Here is a 12196-nt window from a genome sequence, read left to right as displayed (position 1 = left end):
GCCGGATTTTAAGCATAACTCATAGATTTCGTCGTTATGTAGGCTACGGAATCGTCCAATCTCATGTTGGGGGCCAAAGATTCTTCGGAGGATTCTTCTCTCGAACATGGCCAAGGGTTCACAGTTTTTTTCCAAGAAACCAAGATCATAGTCTTGCACAGTAAGAGCTTTGACCCTATTGTGAGCGAAACAGTTTTTGTAAGCTGAAATAGGCTCTGTTGGCTGCCAACGCGTGCGCGTCCGCGGATTTCATCGTCATAGCTGTTATCGGTTGTGATTTTCGACCCTAGATAGGAGCAATTTTCAATGGTCTCAAAGTTGTAGTCTCCTATCTTTATTCTTCCCGTTTGACCAGTGCGATTTGATGTTGTTGGTTTGTTGGTTTTTGGTGCTGACGTTACCACCATATATTTTGTCTTGCCTTTATTGATTTGCAGCCCAAAATCTCGCACCGCCTGCTCGATCTGGATAAAGGCAGTGTGTACGTCTCGAGGCGTTCTATCCATGATGTCGATATCATCAGCGTGGGCCAATAGTTGGGTGGACTTGAAGAGGATAGTGCGTCTCGCATTTACATCGACATCGCGAATCACTTTCTCGGGGGTCAGGTTAAAGAGGACGCATGATAGGGCATTCCCTTGTCATAGACCGTTGTTGATGTTGAATGACCTCGCACATTGGTCAGGGTCAGCCTAGTCAGTATTATCAATCTCGTCGGAATACCGAATTTTCTCATGGCCGTGTACAGTTTTGTCCTGGCTATGCTTTCATAGGCGGCTTTAAAGTCGATGAATAGATGGTGCAACTGATGTCCATATTCCAACAGTTTTTCCATCACTTGCTGTAGTCAAAGGGTAGTATAGGTCCCGGCGCGAAACGTGGATTGGTACCCACGATGGAGCATAAAACCTGGGAAATGCCTGCTGAACCAACACCAACAGCTCTACTACCAAACCCTATCTCCACCTCCACGTGGTGACCGCTGGGAGCTCTTTCTTAACGAAAAGTTGCAGGCGGAGAAGGATGAAGGCGAGTCTCCCGCGCCTAAAAACGGGACAAATTGTACCAACTGGTCCTCCAGGTTGGGGGTTGGGTAGGGCTGACAACCCTACACGGAAAACAGCTTGTTACGAAGCCACAACAGGAGCCTCGGACAGGACGGATTTTAAAACGACGGACCCGGCAACGACAACGGAATAACGATTTGCGCATTTTCTCATGGAACGTGCGTTCCCTGTACAAAGATGAAGCTGATGAGCAGCTAGCCGATACCCTGTCCCAATATAGGGCTGATATAACAGCGTTGCAAGAGATGCGATGGACAGGGACCGGTTTCCTGGAGAAGAGCCACTACACCATATATTATAGCGGTCATCCAGTAAACCATGTGCTCGGAGTAGGTTTCTTAGTCAGCCAAAAAATGAAACCTGCTGTTATCGGCTTTGAAAACATAAGCGAACGGCTATGCACTCTGCGCTTGCGAGGCAACTTTAGAAATATAAGCCTCATAAACGTTCACACCCCTACAGAGGAGACTGCAGAGTCGGAGAAGGATACCTTCTACGAGGCAGTAGAACGAACCCTCGAAGCCTGTCCCAGATATGATATCAAAATCATACTTGGGGATTTTAACAGCCAAGTAGGGAAGGAGCCCGTATTCAGGCGATACGTTGACTCCCATAGCTTACACGAAAAAACAAATGATAACGGACTGCGGACTATTCGATTAGCAGGGTCACACGAAATGGTTGTTGGAAGTACCTGGTTTGCGCGGAAAGCGGTCCACAAGCATACGTGGGCCTCTCCAGACGGGACCGCTTTCAACCAAATTGACCACGTGTTGATCGAACGCCGCCACCTCTCAGCCTTGATGAATGTCAGAACATATAGGGGGGCCAATATAGACTCGGATCACTATCTCGTTGGCATGGTGCTCCGAGCTCGAATAACAATACCACCTAGAATCCCCTCTGACAATCAGGTGAGAGTGAACACAGAAGCCATCCACAACACAACCCTCCGCGACACCTATAAGAGGGAAATGGATGCCGCAATAACCGCAGTCAACAGAGGACCCTCATACCGAGTAATGTTGCATTCTCAAAGAACGCGGGCACGCGCAGAGACTTATCACGAACTCCGTCGAGCGGAGAAGCGACTTCACAGACGGAAAAAGGAAGCCTGGGAGAACCAACAAGTCTGTGAACTAGAAAAGTACAGGGAGCAACCGCACCAGGCGCGGAAGTTTTACCAACAAGTCAGCAGGATGAAGCCTTATACACCTCGATGCTCATCCTGCCGAGACAAAGAGGCAAATCTGATTTCCGACAGAATGGGCATATTAGAGCGATGGGTTGAGTACTTTGATGAGCTACTGAACAACCAGAACATCGGCGAGCTGGAGGTCCCGCCAACTGAAGACGACGGACAAATACTGCCACCACCAAGTTTAGGAGAAACAGTCCGTGCAATTCATCGGCTAAAAAATTATAATTCGCCAGGAGCCGATGGAATTACAGCCGAATTAGTTAAATATGGAGGCGACCAGTTACACCAAGTGGTTCATCAACTTGTGCTCAAGGTATGGGATAGCGAATCAATGCCTGACGATTGGCAACGAGGCATTATCTGTCTCATACATAAAAAGGGAGATATCACACAGTGCAGCAATTATAGAGGTATCACGTTGCTGAGTATATTCTCCACTATCTTCCTAGGCCGGATAGCCCCATACGCCCAGAACATCATTGGCCCATACCAAAGAGGCTTCACTCCAGGCAAATCAGCATCAGATCAGATTTTCTCTCTGCGGCAAGCGATGGGAAAACTGTTGGAATATGGACAACACTTGCACCATCTGCTCATCGACTTTAAAGCCGCCTATGATGGCATAGCCAGGGTAAAACTGTACACGGCCATGAGAGAATTCGGTATCCCGACGAAATTAATAAGACTGACTAGGCTGACCCTGACCAATGTGCGAGGTCAGAGAAAAGCAGCAGGATTACTCTCAAGACCATTCGACATCAACAACGGTCTACGACAAGAAGATGCCCTATCATGCGTCCTCTTTAACCTGGCCCTCGAGAAAGTGATCCGTGATGCTGAGGTAAATGCAAGAGGTACGATCCTTTTCAATTCCACCCAACTACTGGCCTATGCTGACGATATCGACATCATGGGAAGAACCACCCGCGACGTACAAACTGCCTTCATCCAGATCGAGCAGGCGGCGTGAGATCTTGGGCTGCACATCAATGAAGGCAAGACAAAATATATGCTGGCAACGTCAGCACCGAAGACGAATCAACCAACAACATCAAACTGCACTGGTCAAACACAAACACGAAGAAGGATAAGGATAGGAGAATACAACTTTGAGACCGTTGACAATTTCTCCTATCTAGGGTCGAAAATCACAACCGATAACAACTACGATGATGAAATCCGCAGCCAACAGAGCCTATTTCATCTTACAAAGACTGTTCCGCTCGAAACGTCTCACCATAGGCTCAAAGCTCTTACTGTACAAGACTATGATCTTGGGTTCTTAGCAAAAAAAACTGCGAACCCTTGGCCGCGTTGGAGAGAAGAATTCTCCGAAGAATCTTTGGTCCCCAACATGAGAATGGACGATTCCGTAGCCTACATAACGACGAAATCTATGAGTTATGCATAAAATCCGGCTCAATAGGCTACGGTGGGCGGGTCACTTAATCCGTATAGATGAGGATGATCCCACCCGGAAAGTCTATAAGGGCAATATCTATGGTAGAAAAAGAAGACGAGGCAGACCCTGCCTAAGATGGAGCGATGGCGTAGGTCAGGACGCCAACCAGCTTTTAGGGACATCAAATTGGTGGATCTCGGCGCAAAACCGGGATGTCTGGAGTTCCTTATTAAGGCAGGCCTAGACCGGATACCGGTTGTTGCGCCGTTGATGATGATGATGATGATTTTGATATCATACTTGGGACGGGCTTCGAGGGTCCGCTCAACTGCTTCGTATTTCTAATCTTGCCTCGCAAACGCAGAGCGCATAGCCTTTCGCTTATATTTTCAAAGCCGATAACAGCAGGTTTTACTTTTTGGCTGATTAGGAAACCTACACAGAGCACATGGTTTACAGGATGGCCACTATAATATATAGTGGACTGGCTCATCTCCAGGAAACCGGTCCCTGCCCAATTTTCAATTTTCTTGGATTTCAGCCAGCCTCTCTGGCGGCCGATTTTCCGCAATATCTCGCGTTCTCGACATCGCAGCGTGAAAATTCTTGCATCTCTGCAATCTGGGTTGTTTCCGCTTTCGATCAAGGTATCGCCCACGGGTATCCGTGAGAAAATGCGCAAATCGTTAGCCCGTTTTCGTTACCGGGTTCATTGTTGATATGGTATTGTGAAACTACTATTTCGGAAAATTTGTACGAATTAGCCGGAAATATGAATTATTGGGATACCGATTATTGGGATTCCACTGTATCTGTTTTAGAGAGGGGCCTCTTGAATTCCACATAAGATCATCAAAGAGAGTAAACCGATTTTAATAAGGTTTTATTTCACACAAAACCTTAAATGAGAAAAAGTAATCCATCACTGAAGTCTCTGAAAAAAATATAAAATTCGCTAGTATTCTGTCAGCAAAAGGCAAGACTGGTCACTGTTTAAGTACATTCTCCTACTATGGCTAATAAAGCTCAAAGTTTGATTTTGCAAAACTTGAGGAAAAATAATATTCTAGAAAGCTATTATGGATTCCCCGGCATTACAAGCAATGCGGTCACATTATCCAAAGAAATTCTTGGTTGTGAGTCACATTAGATAAAGCATTCGGAAATTAGAATGAATGATATATTAAGGGCATATGTGCATAAATCATCTTACGATAGTTCAACGAAATGAAGACAATTTAGTAAGATAGAATTTAGATATGCTGAAATCTAGATATTTCGGAGAATCACTTTGAATTTTATTATTGCGCAACTGAATTCCTTCCAAATAGCTAGAATATACCCCAGTACCAGTAACGAGAAGAACTATATCAAGTTCTAGGATTCGATCCCACTTTATAGAAAGCTTGAAGGATACATATATAAGCAAGCAAAAGATTGTTCCGAGTGTGAGATTTCTCATCTTACTGAAGAAAGGAAAAGATGGTTCCTGAAATACTGGACATATATATGCAAAACGGGAAACTTTCCTACCTGCTTCTCTAGAAAATAAAAAGAAAGAGAAAAAATTTCTGTGATTTGGATGAAGAGGGTCCCTTAACCACTGCCTAAGTTGGCAAAGAACATCAGAGCGCTGAAATTTGTCCATTTATCTCTTTATAAATTGTACCATTTCATTTGGAACCTGCGACTAGCGATCATTATGGACTGTTCTTTTTTCATGGCAGTCCCAGAAAGCTCAGCGTAGCGAGTACTTGCGAGCCACAATAAGTAAGAGGCTGAAGGTTAACTAGTCATTTTGTTATCTCTAAAGTGTTAGACTTCTATTTGCGAGTACTTGGTCTAGAGAATTAGCAATAAAATTATCTAAACTATTGACACCATATACTACGCCGTTATAAGCCACTTCAGACCAACCATTTAATTGACTAATAAATGCAATTTTTCTGTGGCAAAATATTGTTTATCTTTGGTGCACTTCGAGCTTATCATTGTTCAGTTGTAAGGAGGCTAAAGCCACATCCGGAGCTCATCGGATCGTTCTATAATTAAATTTGTATCCATCACTTGTTAAAGTTCGTGATAACTTTGTGAGTAAGCAACAGAGGTTTCGTCAGGCGTTCAGATCAACAATCAATCCATATGTGTTTCGACGGTTGTTGTGATAACAATAGCAGTATGGATACCCATACTTCGTTTTCCCCAGCAGATTCATCGGTAATTTCATTGTATTTATATTTTATAATCATTTTTATTAAGTGATCAATATAGGATAATCAACCAGTCATAGTTCTCATGAATAAATTAAATTTTCTACTATTCTAGTTATACCAAGGTGGAATGGATACAACCATAATAAGTCAACCAACTATGCAAGAACACATAATTGCAACACAATATCATACGGATATGAACACCGATTCTGGAATATCCAGCTCAACCACAACCCACCCGTCTCATGATATGGGTTGGAATGGTGGGGGTATGTCAGCTTCAACTACAAATTGTTTTAGTGACACGGGTATGTCAACAACAACCACAAACTATTCTACTGACACGGGGATGTCAACTACAACCACCAATTGCCCAAGCAATGATTTTACAAGTGATACATGGGGTGGTATGTCCTCAACCACTAGTGCTTCTGATGCTTTTTGAAAGTCCATCTACATCTCCATATCAACTGTTAAGCCATCAATTCCACTTACGATATTTAAAACTTCTGGAAAGAATATTCGCAATAGAGAAATATTTCTTATGACAGTATTAATAAAAACTTAAATTCTAATCATGACTATGTATCTTCAGTTGCATACTATCCCATACTATCTTTTTTTTTGTGCGTACACGGAGGTGGAAAATCTTAGAAAGACACGTCCGCCCCAGCTCCCCCGCCCGAACGGCGGAACTACAGCGGGCGCGTGTGGGATTCACATCCACTAAAAACCACCCCCGGTCTCTCCAGCCCCAGCCCCGCGTACCACCATTGAGGTATTACTTCGCGGGGTAGGTTTGCTCTTAGGCACTCATCCTTCTCCTATTTGCAGCTTTCCTCCTTCTTTGTTCCTTCAGCAACTCCTCCTGCATTTGGATGATTGCGGAGCCAACCGCAAGCCACTTCTCCTCGGACTCCAGCATCTCAGTAACCAAGCTCTCCGGGGTCCCGCTCCTGCCCAGCACCTGGTTTAAGCTCCTTCTCTCCATCGCAAATCGTGGGCAGTGAAACATCACATGCTCTGGATCCTCCGGTATGCCATCGCATCTGGGACAGTTCGGAGAATCATCCAACCCAAAGCGGTGCAGATACTGTCTGTAGCAACCACCGTGCCCCGTGAGGAACTGGGTAATGTGGTAGTTGGTCTCCCCATGTTTTCGCCTGTGCGTCCACCGACCTTTCGTAGACTCGTCCCATCTGCGTTGCCAGAAATCAAGCGACTCTGACCTTGCCGCATTTCTACGCTGTGCATGCCCCTCCATATGTCTTGCATTGTACAGGACACTCATTTCTTTGGCCAGAATGTCAACCGGGATCATGCCTGCCACCACCAATACTGCCTCATCTGATGTGGTTCTAAAAGCACTGCAAACCCTCAAAGCCATCCGCCGGTAAACCGAGTTCATCTGCTTCCGTCTCTGAGAGTTTGCAAGCGCCTCTGCCCACACAGGCGACGAGTAGAGCAGGATGGAGCGCACCACTCCGGCTAGCACCAACCTCCGGCAATATTTCGGCCCACTAATATTTGGCAACATTTTTGCAAGTGGCATGCATACTCTAGGTGTTCCCTAAAAGTCAATTTGGTGTCAATTATTACCCCCAGGTATTTGATAGCCGGCTTTGATACGACCGTATGTCTACCGACTTCCACTTTTACAGTGTTATTTTTCCCGCGTTTCGTTATTAAGACCGCTTCCGTTTTCGCGTCCGTAAAGGTCAGCCGGCCTTTTCTAGCCAAGACTTTACCGCTCTCACTGTTTCCGTTGCGTAAACCTCCACATCTTCTGGGTGTTTTGCTGCAATAACCACAGCTAGGTCATCAGCAAAGCCGACAATCGTAGTCCCCTCTGGGATGGGAAGAGCAAGCACCCCATTATACATGATATTCCACAACAGGGGACCAAGTACCGATCCCTGTGGTACCCAGGCTGTGACAACGTACTCTTTGGGGCCCTCATCCGTCCCGTACCAGAGAGTCCTCTCTGAGAGGTAGTTTTCCACCAAATTCGCTAAGTATCCGGGGACACCTATGTCAGTCAACGCCCCTTTAATTCTATTTCAGCTGGCCGAGTTGAATGCGTTTCTGACATCCAACGCCACTACGGCACAGCAGCCGCCAGAAATCAGTGCACCTTTTGCCAGGTTTACCACCATGCCAATTGCGTCTACCGTAGAGTGGGCGCGTCGGAAACCAAACTGGCGTTCCGACAAACCATTGCTGGCTTCGACGATGGGCAGGAGTCTGTTGTAGATGACTCTCTCCATCATCTTCCCCATTGTATCCAACAGGCAGATAGGACGATAAGACGCTGGGTTTCCAGGTGGTTTGCCAGGCTTCGGAAGCAACATCAACTTTTGCTTTTTCCACTGGGCAGGGAATATTCCTTCTTTTAGGCACGGTGTTGGCGAAAAGTTCGGGCCTAGTCTTCACTGACAGTTTCAAAGCTCGGTTGGGGATGCCATCCAAACCTTGGGCCTTGTTGCCACCGAACCTACCACATATTTCCCGCAGCTCCTCCAGTTACACGCGGTATTATGCCGTCATTTAGCTGGACAACAATTTGCCTTCCCCTATTTTCGTGGTGAGGGAACAGGTGGTAACAATCTGTTTCAGAAGGAGCGGACAAGTCACCTGGGGTGATTTCCGCAGCCTTTTCATCACCACTCTGTAAGCCCAATACTATCCCATACTATCTAGTCTTGTTTGATTTCACATGTCATACTTTTTAATAATAAACCTAAAGATACAGGTATCCTATTGGTGAAGCTCAAAAACACCCTGAGGTTGAATTAGCCCATACGAGATATACATATCTGCTGTGCTGTTACTCATATGAGTTGTGTGGGTTCTCAGCAAGGAACCAGATGCACGGCTCTCTCTACTCAACTGTTCCAGGTTAAAATTGGCCCGTCGCATGCTTCTTTTCCTTTCTACACTTTCTCCCTGCAAGAGAAACAGCAGTCGGGCCAAGGAGACCCTCTTGCTGGTGCCTACGACGTTGAGACTAAAATGGTCTGGGCCTCAATCGAGGAATTCGAAGGGACCCTCATAAAGTGGCTGCAATGACCTCCGAGAGACGTCCCTTCTAATGAAGATACGCATGCAGGAGCCGATATCTCACATTCCCTGGTCGGTGATTATAATTGCCGGTACCCCAAAGCGTGGAACGCACTCTCGACAGAGGACCCCAGAACAAAATGGTGTAGAAATGTCTTTGAGAAGTATCGCCTCAGGCCACCGCGTGAACTTATTGATGATTGTTAGGTAATACCTGAAATCGTGCGAGCCTTGCAAAGGACCAATGGAATAGAGGTGGATTGTGTAGAAACACTTGGTGAACCGTAGGAACGACTACCTCTGTTTTCACATGTTTCGTAGTCTTGCATTTCAGGCATGCATTGTCTAGCCCAAGAATTAACATCATTGTTCATGGACGGCCAAAAATATAAAAATTCTGTGCCTCCGCGTTTGCCTGAAAATCGATGGTGGCGGACATTTTGACCTCTGCGACACCCAACAAAGCGTCGGCAACTATATAATCCTTTCCAGGGAAGTATTGAATGTCGAAAGTATACTGACAAAGCACATCTCCCGAAGTTGGCGAGGTAACGCTTTGTCTCGAGCTTCTGTTTCAAAGCAAAGGTGAATGACTTATGGTCCGTGAACACTACGAACTGCCTAGCTTTAAGAAAATACCGGAAGTATTTAATTGCAAGGTAAGCGCTGCAGCTTCGCTGAGCCTGATTAAGTTGGTTAGAAAAGAAACTCAACGATTGCCAGATTTGGTACATCTTTTGAGAGCAGCACCTACGATGATGTCTAAGGTATCAACATCTCTGGGGACCACGCAATCAGGCGATAGTCTTTGGATTTCGGCCCAGACAAGTAGGCGATAAGGGCCGATTGATGGTGGACGGCCTTGGACATAACACGACGATAGAAGTTTAGCATGCCCAAGAACCTTCTCAGATCCTTAACTGTTTTCGAAAGCGTGAAGCTTGAAATCGCATGCACTTTAACTTGGTCCAGCTGGATGCCTTGGGGGGTAGTCAGGTAGCCGAGGAATCTCTTCTGCTATTATAAAAACTTACATTTCTCAACGTTGAATACTACACCTGCGTGAAAGAGACGTTGAAAAATGCACGGACACAGAGGAAGATACAACCAAAACATCATTAAAAACTCGAAACAGAAGTGGAGGTTTCGCAGCACAGAATAGATGATTCTCTTAGAGGTTTGCGTCGCATTGCACAGTCTAAAGACCACCCCAATTAATTCGAAAGGAAGGTGCATATTGCCGTTTTGGGAATGTCTTCGGGAGCTACAGGCATTTGATGGTATGCCTTGAGTGTGTCCAAGTCAAGAAAATACGGCAGTCTGTAATAGAGTGTGCAAAGTTGTGGATCAGTGGAATAGGGTCGTTTTGAATCCTCTGGCCATTTAGACCTCACTAGTCACCACAAGGCCTTCACTCGTCATTGGGTTTAGCGACCATATGAAATGTTGAAGACCAACAACTGCCTGAAGGTCTGCAAATATCCTGCCTAAGAAGAAGAGGTCTTTCCGTGAACTTCTGCGGTGGTAATGGACGCACTTTAGAAAAGATAGAGAAATCAGTAGCGTTAATAGGGTGTTGAGTATCATGGTCAACGAGCACAGATAGGTTATGCTCGGTAGTGATGTTGTAGTAATTTTGGAGAAGTGCGTGAATACGTGGATCTTCAGCGTCTTGAAAAATGATAAGAGTGCTGGACGTAAGGTGAAGTTGCGGGGTCAACGAGCGACCTGTTATGTAAATCCACTAACAATCTGTTTCAGTTCAAGAGGTCATAAATTGTGTGGTGAAGTAGTGCCAGAGCTCCTGGCAAGTCTAGTTTTTGAATGAGAAAGTCAGTCCACACTTCGGAACCGTACTTACCAGCGAACGAGTCTTGTCTGCGGTGTTTAGAATCTGCTGAAAGAAGCTCGTCTTCGTGTCTATCATGATGCACTATTGCTCTACCAACCAGCATAGGGAGAACTCTCACCTTGGTCAGGACAACGACTTCGATTTTCTTCAAAGCTATGGAGAATTCATCTGCTAACTCGCCACATCATCATTCTCAGTGAGCGCTGAGCCTATTCAACCGTGCCTGCGGCCTGTGTCGTGGTGCGACGCATTGCCATCCGCGTATCCGACCAAAGGTGATTCATCAGACATTCCGAATCGTAGAAGACTTTCGTATGAGGCATTTCACAGGTCCGGACCAGTGATATATCCCTTGGGTCGCCCCAGATCTGCCCTTCATTTAACGGTGTCCTTCCCGGGTCTTCTAGAGCAGGGCACGGTTCTTTAAATAGTCATTTGATATCCGCAAAAGGCCCCACGAAGAATTGAAGGAATTTTTCACGTCTAGCGTTACAAAGAGCACCACTTGCCGATAGTGGTGACTGTGTGCATCAACCAGTTTCACCGTTTGGATCACTCTCTAATTCGCATCGTCTGTGGATCGCCCGGTCTAAAATCACATTTTATTGGAATTAAATCCTCGTATTGCGCTAGTCAGTCTTGCTTTGGTAAGCTTCTCAACCAGGTTACCCGCTGTGTCCAACATTCTGAAAAGACTGTATAATGTATTGCAAACTTCCAGCGGGAGGTAAAACGCCCGCTATCAAACATGTGTTGAATACGCTGAGTAGTAAGTCTGGCTTATACCTACCTAAGTTTCAGCAATTCGCTAGGAATACGATCTGGTAATTTGCTTTTTTGGACTTCATGGAAAGGACCTCCTTCTCTAGCTCCTTTACAGTGAACAGTGACAATTCATCAGGACAGCTTCTATGGAACAGGGTTATCAGTGGGGGCGTATTAGTTCTCCAACCGTGCGAGAAGTGGCAGATGCAACAAGCAAGCGAACATTAACGGCCACCAGATGGTGATCCCTTTCGAGGCCGATGTCAGCGCCTCCTTTATTACGCACATCGAAGAGAAAACTCCTAAATCTATTATTGATCGCAAAGCGGCCAATCTGATTGCTTACACGGTGTCGGACAGTTAAAACCCAACTGACCTTATGGGAGGCTCTGTTCTCAGACAATGTGCCATCAATGGCGAGACGGTGGAATCTGCACCAAGAACGTGTTTCCGCGTCACATGTCCGAGGAAGATGTTGTCAGAGCTCAGGGTGGTATTCAGATTTCCCATTACGATCGCAATATCACCTTTAGGAAACGTCGCCGAGGCACAAAAAGACGACGCAGAGCTTCAGAGCCTGAAGGTAAACTATAATCGGAGTTTCCTATTATCGACTCAAACTCTTATTTACTCTGC

At 45.7% G+C, this 12196-nt stretch overlaps 1 protein-coding gene across 1 annotated transcript; it reads left to right on the top strand.

Moving 5' to 3' along the window:
• The first annotated feature begins 5410 nt into the window (after positions 1 to 5410).
• LOC119651478 (chitinase-like protein PB1E7.04c) lies at positions 5411 to 6464 on the top strand. Its single transcript, XM_038055088.1, has 2 exons — positions 5411 to 5887; positions 5996 to 6464. Exons 1-2 carry the CDS (start codon positions 5813 to 5815, stop codon positions 6326 to 6328), a joined length of 408 nt encoding a protein of 135 aa, XP_037911016.1. The 5' UTR covers positions 5411 to 5812; the 3' UTR covers positions 6329 to 6464.
• Positions 6465 to 12196: the final 5732 nt, after the last annotated feature.

The sequence above is a fragment of the Hermetia illucens genome, chromosome 3 (genome assembly GCF_905115235.1).
Source record: "Hermetia illucens chromosome 3, iHerIll2.2.curated.20191125, whole genome shotgun sequence".
Lineage (NCBI taxonomy): Eukaryota > Metazoa > Arthropoda > Insecta > Diptera > Stratiomyidae > Hermetia > Hermetia illucens.
This window is presented reverse-complemented; position numbering and strand designations above follow the sequence as displayed.